Below are 20,371 nucleotides of genomic sequence, written 5' to 3'. Positions count from 1 at the left end.
CAAGGTGACTCTCCCAGGAGGGAGACCACAGGCTGCTCTGTATACAGAGCCAGGTTGAGTCCCAGGACAAAGCCAGGGCTTCCTGCGCGGCACAGCAGGATGAAAAGGACTGCCTTGAGAGAACCTTATCCTCTCTCACTCTAGCCAGGGGCTTGTGGCCACCAGGCAGGGCGGGCTCAAATGCCACTCACAAATGATAAAAACCATCTGGAGAGAAAGGAGATGAGATAATCCAACACACAGCAACACAGCACGTCACCCTTGCCTGCAGGGACCACACACCCCTGCAAGCCACAGCTAACCTCAGCGCAGGCACAGCCACCTGCAGACACTACAATTTCTACCTGGCCTGGCGACCCAGCCTTCCCCACAGCTCACAGACAAGTCCTGACCTGAAAAAGGTTTGTTTCCACCTCCTGCATGCAATGCCTGCTGTTTACAAGGGACACCCAGCACAGCATCCACATCAATTCATCACGCAAAAGCCCTTCAAATTCCCGCCCGTCACCCATGAGATCCGCCACAAGTTCAGTGAGGGGCTCTGTGAGCAGCAAACCATGCAGTACAGGATATCTTCTACAGGAACAGTGCTGGGAGCTCTGGGAGCAGATCCCAGCAGCACGTGCTGCGTACTCATCGACCAGAATGCACACCATGCAGAGGAAACAGAAAGGAGGTCCTGCCTTCTCAGGGGTGGGGGCACCCAGGGGTGCATGAGCAGCCAACAAATTGGCACTGCGGACGAGGGGAGGAGTAGAGGTCACCTGAAAAGGACAACAGTTCAAGATGCAGAGGTGTTTCCGTGCTCACTGCTTGAGAGCTGGCTGTACACATGACATTGCATGTCACTGCACTGCTCATACAGTCACTAAAGACTTCCCACCACCCTGGAACTGCAGCCCTTCCATGGCAGGAGATGCAGAATATGGCTCTTGACCATAACACCTCCACTCCCAAACCCACTCGTGCTGCGGACACGTGCCCAAATGGGCAAACACAGGAAGGACTGCCAATTTGCTCCTTTCAGTATTGAGATCTTTCACTGCCCCTCACTCCAAGAGAGATTGTGGCAGGGAGAGCCACACTCTGTGTTTCAGAGCCACCTTCTTCATCTCAGAGGGAAATACAGAGTCCCTGCTGCACAGAGTGACCATCAGGGCAGACAGGAACCACACACACTCCAGCAGGTTACCGCACAGGCATGTACTTTGCAGCACCAGAGAGGCACAGCTGGGACTAGATATTGCCAGTGTGTCCTCTCCCCTATCTAGCAGTTCAGTACCAGCCTTTACCTCAACGTCGTATCTACTGAGCTATCAAGTTAGGAGCAGTAGTTGGAGCAGAAAATACTGCAAAAAAAACCAAACCAAACCAAAACAAAACAAAAAACAAAACAAAACAAAACAAAACAACGAGAAAAGAAAAGCCTGCCTGCATCTGTGGGAAGAAAGAGTCATCTTCAGTCTGACAGCCAACTGAAACAACTGTCTTGGTGCTATGGGTCCAGGTCTGGGGAGAAGACGAGTGCCTAGGATCTTCAGGAGGCATGCCCACAACAGAAAGCTCATGATAATCATCATCAGAAGTTTCCCACTGGGAGAGAGCCTGGGGAGCCAAGCTGAAGGAAGAGGAGGAGACTGGACTAGGAGCTGGGGTAGATGGCACATGAGAAGGCTGAGGTGGAAGTGGGAGGAGAGGTGCAGGGCCAGAGGGAGCAGCGTTAGCAGGGATTGTCTTTGCAGCTTCTTTGGAAGGCTGGAGCGGGGAAGAGGCTGGAACAGAGACCGTCCTCCTTGGGGGCAGTGGGGATTCTGGAGGAAAAACCACCTAGAAAGACAGGGAGGAAGAAGAAAGGTGAACAAATCCAAAGAGGAACCAACAAGCACTTCCTGCAACAGGAAGGCTGGTTGTTAGCTTGTTACCACTGTATTTATCTAAGGGGAAAAGCAGCAAGAGAGAGAAGGAAACTGGAAAACATGCTTCCCTGTGTTGCTCAAGGAAGAGCACCATCTTACACCCAGAACCGCCTGCACAGGTATGCTATTGGGGAAAACAAAGCATGCCTCTGTGACAGGCATGGTTTTAAAAATAATCCCCACATGGACATCTGATATGTGACAGCAGCAGACTGCCCAAACAGACACCATCACCAGCACCCTCAGATCCCACTCTAATTCTTAAACATCAGAAATTAGGACCTGAGTGCTGCTTCCCTTTCTAGGCCAGACAAGGCTGAGTAGAAAGAGTTAGTTCTTTGTTTTGTGCTGCTTAAGACACTCAGAAATTTAACCTGCACCTCCACACAAGGCTATCTGGACAGAGAGACATGCTGGAATCTCCCAGCACGTCCCTGTTTCTACCTTCTCTACTTGCTGTCCACCATTCTGCTCCTCCCCCTGGGGTCTGGCAGTGATAATGACCCCCTCTGTCAGCCAGTCATCCTGGCTTTTCCATTCTTCCTGTTCCTGTTTAGCGATGCCCAGTCTGTCCTGAAGTTCTTCAATCAAGCGATCCTGGGACTCAGTCTTGTGAAATATGGCAGGACCTAGCTTACGTCTTGGAGAGAGGTCACGATACATTGGATGCACATTTGCAGTCTCTTTTGTCCTCTTGATTAAAGATTTAATCTAAATGACAAAGGCAATAGTATCAGCAGAGAAGAGCAATGTCAGAGCAAGCCCCAAGATGCAACAGCACAAACTCAAGACATTAGTGACAATCGTGAGCAGGAAGAGTGATGACATTTATTCCACAATGCCAAAATTCCTCTTGGCACAGCCCAGAACAGTGACTCAGTGCAAGGAAAAACCCCGTAAGGATAATCACAGCAGCCAAAAATAACTATCTAGAAAAGGAAGGGAAAGATTAACCAGCAGGAAGCCAAGACAGAAGGTGCAGCATGACCACTCCACCGAGCATTAAAGAAAGCTCAGCGTCACAAGGACACAGAGCAGCCTCTCTGTTTGCCCTTTACAGGCATAAGGCTCTTGGTCAGAGATGTCTGGTGCAGAAAGCGTACTTCCAGCACTAGAAGGAACAATAACAGTGCCACCAATGAGACCTAAGAAGGCTAGCAGAGCAGAGGAGCTGCCATTCCAAGTCAGGAACATCCTCCAGTGGCATGAAACAGCCCTTTAACTTTTCAGAGGCCTCTATGGACCGAGCCTTACCCCAGCTAGCGAATAAAAGTCCATTTCACGGGCAAGTCCCTACAGACTGCCATGTTCTGTGCTGCTGACTGACGTGCAGAAGAGACCACAAGATAAAGCAGAGGATTTCAAACCTCCATGACATGCAGCTGTCAGTAACAGTGCTCAGAACTGCATGCTGTTAGCGTGAGTGGGTCCAGGCACGCTCACACCACACACAAAGTGTTAGTGCGCTGTCACAACGGTCCTAGGGAGGACTCATCCTACTCCTACATTCATTCAGTGCCTGCCTGGCCTGACGCAGAAATCCTCTCAATGGGTGGTTTGGAGATGCATGGCAGATCCCATTCAGCTTTCCAAACGTTTTCAGGAGATTCCGGAGTGACTACAGAGCTTCTGAACTGCTCATTTTCCTGGTCTCCTCTGGCTTTGTTCATGTTAGCAGTACGGGCCCTCCTAGGAGTTGTCTCTCTGCCCCGCCTCTTCTTGACCAGATCAGGACAGCCATCTATCTCGGTTTCATGTGGAACTTCAGCTTTTGGCTCCTGTCCTTGCTCCACTACAAAGCCCAACTGCTTTTTAGTGTCTGGGAAGACATCCCGCCGATCCAGTGCCACAACAGAAGGTTCATACACAGGATTCAAAACACCGTCAGTCTTTGCACGTACCTCTGGCACGTGTGCGGACAGCTCCAGGGCCCACAGCTCATCTAACACTGTCTCCACATTTCTGCCCTGGGAAGGAAGGGCTGAATGGTCCCTGAATGCTCCCTCTTGATACAGCTCTTTAGGCATCTGCCCCTTTCCTTGACCATTTAAAGTGTTTGAAATTGGTATACTTGAGATTTTGGGGCCAGTTCTCTGCTCCTTCTGCTCAGTTTCTTTTGCCAAATCGTTCTCTAGGCCCAGTGCCTCCACATTAGCAGATCTACACAGAAGCTCCACACTGGAAGTCGGCACAGCCTGGAAAACACTTCTAGAAGAGTCAGGCTTTCTGCTCAGCTGAACCAAGCTTGCAGAGGTCATCTGCTCCCCACGAGAAGCAGAACTAGAAGAGACTCGTGGTGGGGGCACAGGGACTATTTGTGGCAAACAGGGCACACGTGGAGGAGTGGCAGAATGCCCTGAAGTAGGCAGAACTACATTGTTACTGGCTTCCTCAATGCAGAGGACTGTTGAGGGGGCAGATGTTGGCACTGCCCAGTCCCCACTGTGACTTGCAGAAGGGTGTTTGGAACTGGATAGCACTGTTAAGCTGTGAGGAGTGTTGCTGGAGTCTACATTTGCTGAACTGGGACCCGGTTCTAGGGAGGGTTCAGAAACCAAAGACATAGTGGAACTAGTCTGCAAAAAGGAGACAGAATAAGGAGAGAAAAAGATAAAAGATAGAGGTAAAGAGAAGAAAAAAGGCAAAGAATTAAGCATTACAGCAATCATGACCTCCAAATCAAAGAGCCATGTTGATTCAAAGCCTTACTTTCATGAGTAAGGAAGGAAAATGAGATATCAAAGAGCAGAACCAGTAAGACATTGTGCTGATCTTCACATGAGAGTATAGCAGATGAAGTTCTACAGCCATCGCGATCCTTTTCCTACGCGCTCCTTCTAAGTGACAGCTCATGTGTTCACCTGCAGCTGTGACGGAGGCATTCAGCGGCCACGTGGAAGCCAGCTACAAACCCAGGAATGTCTAGACTGTGAGTAAAGGTCACATTAACTTACTCATAGTCAGACATGTAAATTTTACATTTCAAAGCTGAGAAAAAGCAATCAATGAATAGAACAAAGCATGACATTTTCTTCTTGATAGATTAATAAAATGCTCTAGTTAGCTGAGTACATGGCAACGAAAACAAAGCTTCCGGGCATTCACAGCAAGAACAGATGACACGGGCTTTGTTCTATTCACATCACTCATCCCACCTTGGATGTGACATATGCTGAATCCATACAACTCTGTCAAGTCACTCCATGCCCTCGTAAGCATTGCTTAGACGGCTAGATCAGCCTCTTTCCCTCAGGCCAAAGACTACACATCTACACTGTAATAAAATCAGTATTAATTTTGATCCAAAGTACACTTCAACAAGAGCAACTGATACGGAATTTTTGGTTCAGTAGGGCGTGTAAATTCCTAAGCCCATGCATGGTATCTCAGTCTTTACTTACCTTTCTGGAATACTTATCATGAATGAAAGGTTAAAATTAACCAGAACACGCACAAAATCTGCCAGTAGATGGAAGGGACATATACCTTCCGTTGACCTAAGCTGCTACCATCGCACGGGGTCAGGAGCTGGCACGCATACACACATTTCTGAAGTCACAACACAGCGCTACAGGGAGATCGCACTCGGAAAGAGAAGAGCAACGGGGGACGACAATTCATTACATATTGCTCCTCTCCTTGAGTAGCACTGCAAGACCCACAGTCACAGCAGAGACAAAAAGGACTAATAAATACATTCTGTATTTAAAATGAGGGAATTTCCCAATATTGCCCTCCACCTGTATTTTGCCTAAGCTGGATGCATCTGCAAAAGTAACCTGGTTTTACGCTGTGGTTCACACTTCGTTTCCAGATTTCCTAAAATGAAATCAGTAATTTTCAAGGCAAGACTATTATTTTGCTCAAAACCGAGTATTTCCAGCATACTGAAAACATACTAGCTCCAAAATAAGAGCAATGGTTAAACACTCAACAGTAATAGAACAATAAATACAAGCACGTAGCTATGCAGTAAGCAAGTATCATATTACACAGGAACGGCAGAGGCTGAAAAAACAAGTGCATTAAATAATCTCGGTGCCTGCTGGCTGATGAGCTAGATAACCAAAATCAAATGCATTCTGTAAGCAAGAAGAATAAGCTACTCATTAAAAAGAGCAGAAGATGATAAAAGGGTCATGTATCTGTCTGTAACAGCACCTTTTACTCTGGGGTATGAGGGAAATCAAACATCAGTGCCTCTGCTCCTCCCGTCCCCATCTACTGCAACTTCTACTTGTACCAAGTACCAACTCCTTACACATCATACTTAGTTCTTCTGTCCTATTTCTTGCAACTACACACAGGTTTGGCACTCAAACAACAGCCCTTCATCATTCACCTTTGCAAAGACTCTACTTCTCTCCCACCCTGTCTGTACCAGACTAGAAATCCATTTTTACAGACAAGCTAACACCACTAGTTGGCACAAATAGAGGAGGTAAAACCAAACAAGGACGGAAGGGAAAAATGAAGCAACCTGGAGGACAGGAAAAAGGAAAGTAACTGTTAAAAACAGCCAATGACAATATTAACAAAAGGAAAAGGATCACAGAAGCCATGTTCTTTGTGCTTCAGGAAGAACGTTTAGACACAGATGAGTTCAACGCCTCACAAAAATACTAATGCTGTGTTTACAAAGCCTAAATCTTAAAGTCTCGCTGCTTTTTGGTTTGTTCTTACAGCTCAACCAGAAATGAAGCCAGGAAGGCAAGCAGTATTACAGAAAGCAGCTCATCTCTGTCACGCAGGTTTTATTGGAGTTGAACAAAAATTCTTAGGCACTTTCTCAAAACTGCAAAGCATTTCAACATCCACACCTAGAAGTGTCCCCTACTTGTACCTTGCAAGGAAAACCTGTGCTGGCAAGGTCATTCTCAGTTGCCAAGAGCTCACCTAGGAGCAAAGGCCGGTGGCAGCAACCACACCCTGAGCTTGTTTTCTGAGCCCTGATAAAAGCAGCAGGGGCACACGGCCATGGCACGCAAGCTCCCACACACACAGAAGGAGCCAGCAGCCCACGTGGGAACTCTCTCCAGCTCCTCAACAGTGGTTTTTCAGACTGAACAGACACTTGGGGATATCCTACACTCTACCCTAGGATCTAATATGGAGGAAAAAAGGCAACACTAAGGGGTCAATATTTGTAGTTGACTAAGTACACACTACAGTAAGTCTAGAGAAAACAGTGAGTAACTCCTGGATTCTCACAAAATGAAGTACACGGGCCAGAAATGGCACACTGAATTCAACTCCATCAAGTGCAAGGCGCGTGAAGGCCCACAGAGCGTGCACGCTCACTGCGAGTTCTGAACTCACGCACTTGGTCAAAGCTCTGGGTACGGTAATGGCCTCCATGAAACCCAGAGCACACATTGAAAGCACTCACATGAACGATGACACAGAGAAAACAACAAACAGCAAAGCTGTCGTTGAATGTCCTGTCTACCTCTCCTCACAAAACATTCCTCAGCGCTGGCTGCCCCACTTAAAGTCATGGTAGGAGGAGATGGAGTTCAGCACAGACAAGAAACACCAAGCATCAGCAGAATCTTCCATATGAGGAAAAAACAGAGTTAGGGACCTCCTTAGGATCAGAAAGCAAACTTGCCTGTGTATGTAAGAAAGGCAAACCCAACAATGACAACAAAGAGAATGTATTAGATATTTGCTTTCTCCACCTCTCTCGGAACAAATTCAAGTGAGTAATTCAGTAAGCAAAGCAGCTGAAAGTAGAAAGTAAGAAGATAAAACATTTTTCTTTTTGCTATGATTATGGGTACATGAAGTCTCATTAAAATAAGCTCCACAGTTAATCACCTAGTGCAAGAATGATAAAACACCTATATGAATAAAAACAAGTTACCCAAGTACATCATGCAGGCATCAAGATGACGACAGGCAAGTTACTCCTAAGCTTATGCTGTTAGGGGATTTTTATGTGCTACTTGTGACTGAAGGAGCAGTTATTTTCCAATACAATATATTGTTTGGTTTCCAAACAAGATTCTGAATAGTGTTCGCCATCCTCTGCCCCTGCAAGAAGCTCAGACTTGAATATCATTTTGAGGTCAGTAAGAGATATTGTTTTAAGATGGAAACCTTTGAAGTCTCCAGTTGTCTGATGCAAAGGCTTCAGTGCTCATACCACATGCCTAGAAGATCCTCCTCAGGGAAAGCACATCAGGGTGAAAACACACTCCAAAGAGGAGAGTCATCCCACAGAACAGAAGAGTCTGGTCTCTGTCAGTAAGCAGACTGCTGTCCCATGTAAGCTGTAGCACAGCAAAATAATTCACCCTGTACTGAGCTCATTACCTTTGCCAAACAGACAAACTGCAGAGCTGAAGGATAAACGGACCCCAGAACTGCCTTACCCTGCCAGCGATGAGAATTTATAGCAGTTGAGAACACCTACAGCAGCACTCAGCAAGCACAAATAGCACCACAGGAAGTTTTTCAGAGGAAGTTCGGGAGGTAAAGAGGACATTTTGGAGACCAACCAAGGGCAGCAGATATGACTAACGGGCAAGAGAGTCTAGGGGTGAGGAGGGACAAGATGAAGTATTAAGTTGTCATGATAGAGTACCTTAAAGTCAGAGAGAGATGCCATCAGCTCATCCAGTTCTCGTGTAGCTGAAGAAGCAGATATACGGGTCTGCTGCTGACTGGCAGTGATCCGCTGGGGGCTGCTCACCTCACCTTGGCTCACAGTGATTGCAGGGCTGACAAGGGGAAAAAAAAAAAGAAAAAAAAAGCATATTTAAGCCAGGAAGACCACTCCTAGACTGAAATTTCCACTGCTCCCCCAAGCAAGCACAGCATAAAGAGTTTCATCAGCACTACCCACCCTGGGCAGCCCATCCACTAAGAAATGAATTATAATCAAACATTAATTTTGTCAGACAAGTACCCACCAGTATGTCTGATGAGCTATAAATCTGAGTTTGAATAATCCATCTCTTGTAACATGACTTAAGTATTTTTTTATTCAAGAGTAAATAAAAGAGCACCAGCATCTTCATGCACTTGCTTGGTTTCCGACCTTTAGACAAAGCCCATCGTCTGTCTGTCACTCTCCCGCAGCATCTGTCCCTACACTACAGTCACTGTTCCCACAGAGCCTGTCCCACCTCACCCAAGTCAGCAACCACCAAAACCCTACTCACACTGGACTTGGCACAGAGCTCTCCAGCTCATCCAGCAGGCTCTCCACGCTGGGACGCACATCTTCAATCCCACGTGCACCATTGCGTTTTGGCTTTTCTTTTGCAGGGGGTGCAGCCTTCCCTCCCACTGAGCTGCTGCTCTCTGGGACAACATAGTGAGGTCCAGTCACACCAGGCAGTGATGGGCTTCTGCTGGCTTCATCTTAAGAAAGGGGAAGCAGAAGAGAGTCATTCAGACCCCAGGTCCATACATATATGCTAATCACAGACAACAGCAACAAATTGCCCAGAAACCTTGCGGAACATCCATCTTTGATAATATTCACAACTTAACAGCGCAAGGGCCTGAGCAATCTAATACAACTTTGAAACTTTAGTTAGAGCCAATTTTGAAGCTGGCCCTGCTTTGAACGGGGTGCTGCACCACAGACCTCAAGAGATCCCATCCGTACTAAATGAATCTTTGATCGGGGCTGGAGAGGTCTCCTTCAGTAAGGATGTTGGAAGGAAAAAGTAGGCTACTATTTTGAGAATCAAACTATCCACTCATACAAACATCTTGCTATTCCTTACCTGTTGGGAAGCCACTGGCGGGATTATGTTGAACAGCATTCAGTTCCAGAAGGAGTCTGTCCAGTTCTGAGAGGTTGCTGCCCAGAGAGGAGCTGGTCATTGTAGGAGATGGTTCTGCAGACTTCTGCTTGTTCGGGAAACTAAAGATAAAAAGGAAGCGTGAGACTTCTACATCACGCTACAGCAGAAGGATGGAGGGAAACTTACATTAGGTTCACAAAGTTTACACGTCATGTACGGTTTTCAAGCTGATGCTTTTAGCTCTGAGGGAAAGAAGACGTGTGCTTTGTGAAATGACTACAACAGAGCCACTGCTTAAACCACATCTTCATTCCTCAGTTACAAAGAAATAGCACTGATGGACAGGGCCTCAGGTTTTAGGACTGTACAGCCCTGTAGCAGGGTTAACCACCTGCAGATCCAAGACACAGAACAGCAGCAGAACCATTAGCTTGCACGCAGGAAAATGACTGCTTCTGCTGACATCACAGCAAGCAGCAAAAACCTCCCCCCGCGGCAAGGGAATGCAGGGCTGGCACAGACTGGAGAAAGAGGCAAAGTACAAACTGCAGTTATCAAGAAAAAGCCAAAAGCAGCAGGTTATGTGGTAGCCACTTGCAGCGCTCAAGGTCTCTTTTCAAGTCTTCAAACCTTTAATTTGGGGAACTCCAAGCAATTTATAAGAAAGTAATTGGAAACTATTTTCTCCTGTGTTAAATACACAAGCCTTGAAAGTTTACCTGTGCACAAGTGCGTATAAAACACTGCTGTAATTACAGCTTGTCTTACACGGGTGATCTCATTTACCACGCACAACTGCAAACTATTTCAAAGCATAACTTCGCACCAGTGCAGTGATTTTTACAGTAATTACACTGTAGTAAGTGTCTTCCCATCTTCAATGGCAGGGAAATTATTTTCTCCTTGTTTTACAAATGGAGAAATAACTTCTGATGTTCTTGAGGTTCTTATTTTGCCAGAAAGACACTTTCCAAATCCGAAATGGGAATATCTGTCTTGGGCACACTATGACGTTATGCTCAGAAAGTTAATTTGTAACAGGCTTTAAGACTCTGACACCTATAACATCAGTGACAATTACGAAATTCCATAAGGGCAATTGTTATCTTTCTCTTCAGACTGGGGGGGAAGGTGGCGGGGGGAAATCCACATATGCGATCTGAGGAGGGCATACTTCATCTCAACCTATGCACACAAGTTACAGCTCACACCAGAACCAAGCCATGCCAGACCCTTGTACAAGAGGACTTATGGCTGTAATTATCTCCATTTTGTACTAACTGCACACAGCCATCTGAAAAAAAAATTACAATTACTGCCTCCGTTGGGCCATCTCTAGATATGTCTGCCTCTACCCAGAATTAGTTGTGGTTCAAAGCAAGTTCCTACTCAGCAGAAAGAGTTAGCCATGGTTAGAACCCGACTCCAGAGAAACAGTCTCCACACTGTAAAAAGGTACCCAGGACAGAGCGCACTGAGGATGGCCATCAGAGATGAAGTTCTGACAGCCTCTTCCTCACTCATCCCCATGTCAGCAGAAAGCTCTGTCCTACCACACAGGCTGCTGCTCAAAGCGTAAGAGCATCTGCCTTTGTGAGTATAAACTAGTTATCTATCTATCATCTACTGAGATTAAAGTTTTAAGAAGTCTGAATTTACATGAAAATTCAAGTCATTCCACATCCTGCTAGGCCACAGGTAACGGAGTTCCCTAGGATAACTGACCCAAAGGCCACCCACCTCCTAAAGAACTTTTAGGCTGCTTAACAGGATGGATTGGTCCCCTGTCTCTGGATCGTATCCTTCACAACTCAATCCAGATCCTGTTCTGACGGATCCTTAACTTATTCTGCAGCTGAGCAAACCAAAGGGCCAGGTCCAGGTCAATGTTCAAAATGAGTATGAAGGTTACAATGGCATCTTACAAAACAGGTAATCAAAACCAACACAGGAGAACATAGCATGCACAGAGGGTGCAGTTTTTGTTTCCATTTACAGAAGCTTGATGGCTTGAGCCACAGCAGGCTCAAGTTGTGAGTTAGGCTTATCTCTTAACAGCAACAAGATACCTGTAGACGTGTTCCTCTTCACTGGCACGAGGAGAAGGAGAGCTGAGCCCGTCCCTAGGAACAGAGGCACTGGAGCTTTTGGCACTAGAGCTGTATATAGGAGACTGGGACTGAGGCTGTGGAAAGGAGATTTACATTGGAAACAGAGAATACAAAACAAATACGTACGCTACTGCATTGCAACCCCACACATGGATAGGACAGAGCAAAGCCCATTAGCAAAAAAACCACCAACCCACGCACCACTGCCATATAGCCAACCAGCCTCTATCAGATGAGCTACACCAGGAACAGCTGTTCTCCACTTGCTTCAGATTTGGCTATGAGTCGCAGATCTGTGCTGGAAAGCCCCAGTCTGCTTCCCACAGGCTACAAGACGGATGACTAACACTAATCTCATCACACTGCCATTTTGTCAGAACAGCGATAACGGGGTTCTCTTTTTTTTACCATTTGCTCCAACCAGTTAGCTCTGGCTGGTTAGCTTAGAACTCCATACCTCCATCCATTTCCCCCCTCTGTTCATAGCCAAACTCATCCTCACTTCTTGCTATTCCCTCCCCTTTTCTACTCCCTTCAAAAATACTGCGCCAACAAAACAGGCATGCACTCTCCCCACCTGCACATGTTCACTTACTTGCTGGTGGACGTATCTGGATACGTTGGGTTGCCACTGGTCTAGGGGGTCAATCACAGTGCCATTCAGGGCCTCATTGGAAGGTGGTGGGGGCACTGGCGGGGGCACAGCAATCTCCTGGTACGTGTGGTTTCCAGTTGGATAGGAGTAAGGCGTTTCCTCTGTTAGAAACACTGGTCGTTTGGAGATATGTGAGGTGGTGGATTCCAGGTCTGCCAGTAAGGCGTCTGCAGTAAAGTATAAAAAAAAAAAAATTAAATGAATTTTTAAAACCCACAAAATACAAAACACCAAAATGGTAAAATCCTGGACTACAGCTTTTTCACTTTTCCCTCATTCAGGACATCCTTATCAGAAGGTCTTCAGGAAGACTTTTCATCTAGGGTGATCTACTAAATGCCCTGAAAAACATTACTGCAGCCCAGGACTGAATGGGTTAATCAAACTTCTAGTACAATGAAAACACCAAAAGGTAAGAAAGCAGCCAGAAAAAACTGTGTCAGTCTCAGATTTTTGTCTTAACCAGAAAATCGCCCAACAACAGGGACCCGTAGTCTCACTGCACCCTGCGGAAGAGCAATCCAGGAGAAACCTGCCCAGGGATCCAACTCGCAACAGGATATTGACACAGACTAATTACAGGCCCCGCATCACCACAGAGTCATTTACTGTGGCCACAGGCACTGCTTTCTGCAGGAAACAAGATCTCGGGAGGGGCTTTCTCCAGAGTCTAAGGTAGTGGAAGAAGCATGAAATTTTCAAGTCAGTCCACCGGTGCAGTAGGAATATAAGCTTCAATTTTCCTGACAAAAATCCCTCCCAGTACCTCACACAAACAGTTAACTAGCTTCCAGAGGCTGCCAGGTAAAAGTCATTTCTTCTCCTGGAAACAATTCTCAGCTTGCTGGGTGGAGACTGCTCACAAATTCCCGAAGAGAAGAAAAACTTCCACCAGCTAGAAACACCAGCAACTCAGGCCAGGCAAAGGAACCCACGTCATATAGCTAGCACCTCTCAGAAATCTCAAAGCAGGAAAAATGCTCTCCCTCAGAGATGAGGCATGAAAACGCATTCCCACCTTTCCGGATTTCTCCCTGCAATCTATCCTCTGCCCGTTTCCAACTCCGTGCTCCTCCGTGGTGACTCACAAGCAAATCCCGACTCGTTGGACCTTCTGTCCTGTGAACTCACCCTGCAGAGCCCACTGCAGTCCCTGGTGGGGGAAACTCCAGCGATCGACTGCAGGTCTGCGCTCTACTCACTTTCTAAAGAAAGCCTGACTGGCTGGGTGCCCAGCTTTCCACTGGGGCAGCAGGCTCTAGAGCACGCCTCTTTTAAGGCTATTAAGAGAGGAGCTGGATTGCTTGGGACATCAGTGCTCTCCATTATAAGAGCATCACGACGTACCTGGCAGATACGTGGAATTCAGCCAGAGAGCAGTAATGCAACTTTAGCAGAATTAGGAGAGGAAGCTCTGAGAAACCCCCTGGATCTCCCTCCCCTCCGCGCAGACTCAGCTGTCTTCAGGCAGACTTGATATCCAGATTTGTGGTGCGAGGGCTCAGCCTAAGCGTAGCCACCCTGCAGTATCCCCCTCACCAGGGTCACAAGGAGCTGAAGCTATCAGGTGGAACCAGAATAGCAACAGAACAACTGCTGGCCCTAATGGCTGCCTACCGGCTCTAAGCGGGCGGGCACCTGCCAGCTCAAAGCCACTTCCTGAGCACAGCGGACCACACCGGCCAAAGCACTTAGCAACCCTTCAAGAAAATATATTAACGAGTCAAATAGAGGACAGTGTTATTGCATTACAAGACAAGGAAGGTGCTGCTTTTATACTCACTCTCTTCCACAAACCAAAGCTTCGCAAAAGGAAAAAAAAAATAAGCAGTCCTGCCCTCCGAGAACAGAATATCGCCATTAGCAAATTAAATACTGTATTAAATTATTTACACCTTCCATTTAGCCAAAAAGATGCTACAAATCATTTAACCCACAGGCATCTTCCTAGAGGGGTCAAAATACCCCAAGAAGCAGTTTCTCCGAAGGATTACAACCTTTCTGCAGCTGGGGAAAAATGAACTTAATCTTCTTTTTAAGCAAAAGAACAGCTGGTGGATTCCAGAGTGAAAGGCACATACCTCAGGGGAACTGCTGAAGAGCTGCAATTCCTTCAACCAGGAAGGTCCTGTGACTGGAGGTTTGTGCACACAAGCTCCAAGAGAAGTGCTATCCGAGAAGGTGTGGTTTTTTTTCTCCCCACCAATGACAAAGGCAGATCAAACTCCGCTAGGAAGTGAAAATCCCATGAGGGTGTTGGGCTCCTCCAGCCCTGCAGAGGGGACCCAAACCATTTTTCCACCCTCCACCCCCAGCCCTCACTGCAGGGCCGGCAGATGTAACCGTCTCGCCACAAAATTCACCCCTTTGGCTCAGCACTCTGCTGAATGAACCATCGGACAGAAATGCACTGCTTTTTACTAACGGTACAGAGCAAGTTCTGCTAGATTTACTGCTTTAGTTTTATGAGTCTGCAGAAGAAGAGGGGTCTGGAATGCCAGGAGCACTCTGTCCCTAGGTTGTGAAGGAGTTAAGGAGAAGACATCACAGTTTAATGATTAACTTCCCCCATACCCTCCCCCTTCCTGACTTGAGCAAACAAGGCTGAGCTGAGGAACAGGAAGCGGAGGGAGGAGAAAAGGCTGGAGAGGAATCACTCTGGTTACTCAAACTGCACTTCAACTTTGCAGCTGATACCGAGGCAGCTGCAGGAAGGCAACCCCCACCTGGCGGGACAGGGAAAGGAGCACTCAAACTGGTTTACGGGTGGCAAAGGACCTCTCCTTGGGCTTGCTCGTCTCCGTGTTCTGCAAACCCACAGTCCACCCTTCCTCACATCCCACTCGCTCCCTCCAAGCTCACTGCCACGACAGCAGAAAAGTCTGGCCCGCTCGCTTCTATCCCCATTGCCGCTTCCAGTCACACAAACTGTTCCCCACTCCAATCCTATTAGCAACCACAGCTTCCTGAAGCTTTGCTGGACTGGGGAGTTGCGCCCGTTCAGAGTGTCCAACAATGGCATGAGAATTGCCCCGCGGAGGGCAGGGTGAGAGCAGTGGTGGCACGGTGCCTGCTCAGTCCACCCAACCTTGCAGGGCTTCACCCTGCGAGAGGGAAGCGACTCCGCAACCCACGGGCACCAGCTGCAAATCGCTCCCTTGGAGCTCAACCTAAGGAGTTCTGCAGTCCAGAGACCAACCAAAGGCAATTATTCAAAACCCAACCAAAGGGGTTAGCATGTTGTTCCCCACACAGCGCCTCATCCCAAAAGATCGAAATTGTGCATTCATTTAGCATTTGTGCACATTTTTGATGCTACCAGAAGACAACCCGAGATAGAGATGGGAGGCAAGAAGGGCAATTTATCAGTGGAAAAGACAACCCACTGCTTTTTCTTTCTTTCTTTCTTCCACCAAACGGACCAGACAGCTGTAACCTGATGAACTGTAACAAAGATGCTGCGCCTTGTGCAGCACTGCGCCTCGCGTTACAGGATTGAGTTTACTGTAGTGACCACTCCTTAAACAGAAATATTACATACTTAAATAGAAACATAAATGGTTCAATCGATTTATTGGGTAATGAAGCGTTCCTTCCCAAGGCGACTCCCGAGGGACCGCGCTGCGGGAGGTGTAAATCAGCCAGCCAGTCCCTCCCAGCCCATAGGAAGCGGCTCACTGGATCGTCCTAAGGCGCTGCTGCAGACCAGTTCACACAACCACAGCCATCAGAGGGCACCCCTACATCCCTACATGGGCCCAGATGGAACCTGACAGCACTGCCTAACTTGGCAGTAACTTCACCTCACTCGTTCGTCCCCACAGAATCGGGAACCTGTCCCTGTTTTAGGCACACAGAAACTTTCCGCCGGTGCCACGTGTGCTGCACCTCCCCACAAGACACACATCTTCATACCAGCACACGCTGCAGCATCTCTGGGGCTATCGCCCAGTACTCTGGAAACAACCACACGCATTGACATCACCACGGTTTTACTGCTGCCCCCAATACTCTAAAATTCTGCAGACGCAGCTCGAGGAGGCAGAATCTCCCAAGGTTAAAAGATCAGAGATTCCTTTATCTCTGGAGGACAGATTTAACCATTTAGTAGCAATAAAGTAAACCAGACAGGGTTATACTACATCTTCAGGCCACAGCTCCTCCATAGGATCACCTCTCCTTCCACTCTCACCCCTACAAGAAGCTTCTAACACAACCTACAGATTGTCAACTCGCAAATGTATGGAGTGGAACAAAACAATCCAGTTACCAGAGTAGGGCCCTACAGAGTAACAGTAGGGCCCAGCCTACCCACAGGCACGGGCTGTGTGTATGGGAATTTGTACTTTCCACTCTGTTAACAGCGTGCTGCTCAGTGGGGTGTTGAAGAGTGAGGGATACTTGCTAAAACCTGACCAACCCAGACCCTCCAGCTTGTTATCACTGTGCCGGTGCGGTCACACAGCTGATCTAACCCTAACTCCCTGCTGCAGCACAGTGCATCTCAAGGTGTGCACGGCTGGGAACTCCAGGGGCTCAGGTAACCTGCCCAAACATCTGGTAAAGCTGCATGCAAACCCGAGAGGTACAAGACTGAGCCCTCCTCTGGGCAACCCAAAAATTACACACTCAAGGGAAATCAACGTTGAGGCCAAAGGGCTATTCAAACCACATCCTCCCCAGTATGGGAGGACATTTGTGTTTGCATTCAAGTGGTTTTTTTCTACATAGATTTTCCTGTGGAGGAGGGACAGTTAAAGAATGATGTCATGTTTGATACCTTTGCTGCTATAAAGCACCCCAAGGCATCTGGAGGTCCAGGTGCATTAGTTTGCCCCTCTCTCCCTTCCCTCCCTTTTGCCAAGTCATTATTAACGATAAGGTCCTTGGGTTTCTGATCTTCAAATCCCACACACAGCTCTGCATATACACTAGATATGTATGAGCAGCCCTTAATACCAACTGCTTTGCTTCAAGGTAGTTCCCAGCATCTGCCAAAGCTCTGCTAGTCATTTACACAGCCTGGGACAAGAACTCTCAAGCTGATGTCCAATGTATTGGACTGCTCAGAAAAATCCCTTTCACCAAGAAAATCAGCAAGATGAATGTGTAGGACAACACGTTAAGGTAAGTCCTATTTACCAGTTCAAATTGTGCTGAAAAGAGTAATCATCTCCCAAGTTATATACTGCACATTCCTGCACTATCTCCCCTGCCCACACCTCTGTCAGGCCGAGGAACGGCTCACGCATTCCAGGAGCTCTGACACAGGCTCCTTCGCTGCGTGTCAGCACTCGCCGTCCTGCAAACGCAGTATGCTCCAGCAGAACCAGCCTCGTGTGCAATCGCAGGGGCACATTCTTCAGCTTCCCACACCCCAGGTTTGTCTGATAAAGAGCAGTAGCATCAGACTAGGGATCACAATAATTTTGAGGTACAGAACTGGAAAGGATAACACAGGGGCCCCTTTGTACTGATGCACACATCAACTCTCTTTTCTATAAATCTGAGGCGCGCTCAGCCCCCTTAAATAGAGTGAAGTTATTAAAATGAAACAAATAAAGATATTTACATGCGTCTTTCCATGAGTATCAAAACATACTCTTTGTTCACTCTTCCCTCCCTCCGTTCTGTGCATCTCAAAAATGCTCCTGGATTAAGGTGGCATAATGAAGCAGAACACATCATGAACTAGTTCTGAAAAACCTGCATGACAAGGCATTGACAAATTCACATTTGCCAATTGGCATCAAGCAGCTTTTTAATGCTTTTTTTTCCTCAAGCAGTAAATAGTTTTCCACTATTCAGACGCAGTCTAGAATTTGTTAATTTATTTTTTTCAAAGTGAGGCAATTTAGAGAAGTCTAAACTTGCTTTCTTCTGTTAAGGAGAACCCTTCCACTCTCGAGTGTCCAACATAACTCCAGTCTGTGTGAGGGCTAGAGACAGAGCGTACTCGGTCAGCTGAAAGACGACAGCGTTAGGGCCAGAAGAAAGAAAACTACCTCAGATTTCCATGTGCAGTTCATCTCTCCCAACAACTGAGGATGAGCTATTAAGCCATGCTGACCCAGCAAATCAGAGCATTATCAATACAGTAAGTAGATCAAAAAGATGGTGGTCAAATTTTCTTCTACATCTCATCTACTGCTGGGGAGGAAATGGAAGCATAACTGAGGCAAGATACTTCAAATGCCTCAGATATCAGCCTTTCATTTTCAAAAGCTGAAAGCCACATCTGCACATCCATCAAACCACACATTGCCTCAAGCTCTGCTTCTTGCATGGGACATCTGGAAAGTGAGCGACACTGGAGACAGGATTCTTCATCCAGCCACTGCAGAGGGCAACTGCCTTCCTCATTCAGTCAGAGTCCCACCTCCCCCAGCATCTCTGCTGCCACACGTCCCTGCCAGACCAGACACAGCACTGGGTAATCGGGATCAGATACTTGAGCACAAGCTACAGTATTTCCTCTAATGCAGCCAGAGAACAGGTGTCTGTTCTCCTCTGTTTGCCCAAATAACTGGAACTTCTACAGGTTCTCCTGGCTTGAGATTCCCAGAGGACTGGCAAATGGAAATAAAAAGCAAGATAGCCGTTAAGGACAGGTCTGAATGAGGACGTGGACTTTACATGATAATCGGTCTCAGCACAAGACAAATTGCAGACCTCTCATTTGCAGAATGCCACACCATTCTCCGGCCCTTTTTTCTTAATACCTGTAAGATGTTGGATTAAAGTCCTTGATTTTTGCTGTCCCCTAAAAGAACGAGGTGATTGAACTGCATCTCCAGAACTGAACCCTGATCTCACAGACTCATCTGAGCAGCCTCTATGCAAAATCCCTGAATCCAAACATTAGAAAACTCATTAGGTTCAAGTAAGTCTTCTCTACCCCGCCTCCAGGAGCAAATGCAATTCCAGGTCTCACACAGGGAGACAGCTCAGGGCAGTAACCCAATCCCTGGCAAGACAGTTTTACATTGTGAGTAATTGTGGAGGAATGGGGAGTTTGGGTATATTTCTGCTCTTAAATTGCCTTTCAAAAAAAAACCATTTACAATGCTCTAGAAGAGCTGCATCAAAAAGACTTGTTAGAGTCTTGCTATAGGCTTCTCACTGCCCTCAAGTTTGAGTCTGAAGGGGTGGGGAGCCCCACAGAGCAACACTGATGACAGGAATGCCCTCTTTAACAGCAGCTTTGACTTTTCTCAGCAAAATGGAAGAGAATTATCAGAAACAGGGAAACCACGAACAAACAGGTGAACACAGGCATTAGGTTCCGTGTAAAAGAAATGTAATAACAGGTCCACAAGACATTGTATCCTAATCAATGTTTTTTAATGCAAAAAGATCAGAGACTACAAAATACAAAGACTACATTAAAAATGAGACCTTAAAAAGTTGAAGTGCAGTTAGGTGCTCTTAAAATGCTGAAGTTCCCTGGTTCACATATATAGAAAGCATGTAAAGTTTGGCTTACTTTCTAAAACATTTTGAGATCCAGAAATTTAGACGTTTTCCAGAATTGAATCAATATGTTGAGAAGGTGGCTGGAACACAGGACACGTAACAGCTATCAGCTCTCTTGTTTCTGAAGGGGACAGATTGTTACTGAAGACACTGAAAAATTAAGGGCGCAAAAGGTAAGTCGTTTGCCAGACCTAACAACTGCTGGAGTACCAGTACAAAGCAGCCACTGGTATTTTTACTTCACATTGTCTAGACCTGCCTAGAGGAAGTTCAGATGACATGGCCAAATAAATCGCTCAGCTCTTTTTTTAATGTATTCCAGTGACCAAGGTTTATTTGAAGCCTTGCGCTTTCTCATTATGAAGTTATTGGTCCAAGTCATGCTTTGTGTCACTACTTAATAAACAGAATGTCCAGACTAGTATCAATACGTGGTATGGTGAACTCTGA

The 20,371-nt window shown here is 46.8% G+C and overlaps 1 protein-coding gene across 2 annotated transcripts in view; it reads right to left on the bottom strand.

Annotated features, from left to right (window-relative positions):
• The window catches only part of PXN (paxillin), a 50,218-nt gene that overhangs the window by 8,865 nt on the left and 20,982 nt on the right, over nt 1-20,371 (bottom strand). The window contains exons 2-10 of one of the 2 annotated variants that reach the window (XM_086761530.1): nt 12,386-12,612; nt 11,749-11,864; nt 9,659-9,798; nt 9,086-9,287; nt 8,506-8,641; nt 3,440-4,492; nt 2,361-2,627; nt 1,414-1,827; nt 654-764 (exon numbers count right to left, since the gene is read on the bottom strand). In XM_086761530.1, the coding sequence (XP_086617656.1) occupies nt 654-764; nt 1,414-1,827; nt 2,361-2,627; nt 3,440-4,492; nt 8,506-8,641; nt 9,086-9,287; nt 9,659-9,798; nt 11,749-11,864; nt 12,386-12,612 (2,666 nt within the window). The remainder of the gene's footprint in view (nt 1-653; nt 765-1,413; nt 1,828-2,360; nt 2,628-3,439; nt 4,493-8,505; nt 8,642-9,085; nt 9,288-9,658; nt 9,799-11,748; nt 11,865-12,385; nt 12,613-20,371) is intronic. The other variant, XM_086761529.1, reaches the window with a different exon arrangement.

The sequence above is a fragment of the Chlamydotis macqueenii genome, chromosome 17 (assembly GCF_036417535.1).
Source record: "Chlamydotis macqueenii isolate bChlMac1 chromosome 17, bChlMac1.mat, whole genome shotgun sequence".
NCBI lineage: Eukaryota > Metazoa > Chordata > Aves > Otidiformes > Otididae > Chlamydotis > Chlamydotis macqueenii.
This window is presented reverse-complemented; position numbering and strand designations above follow the sequence as displayed.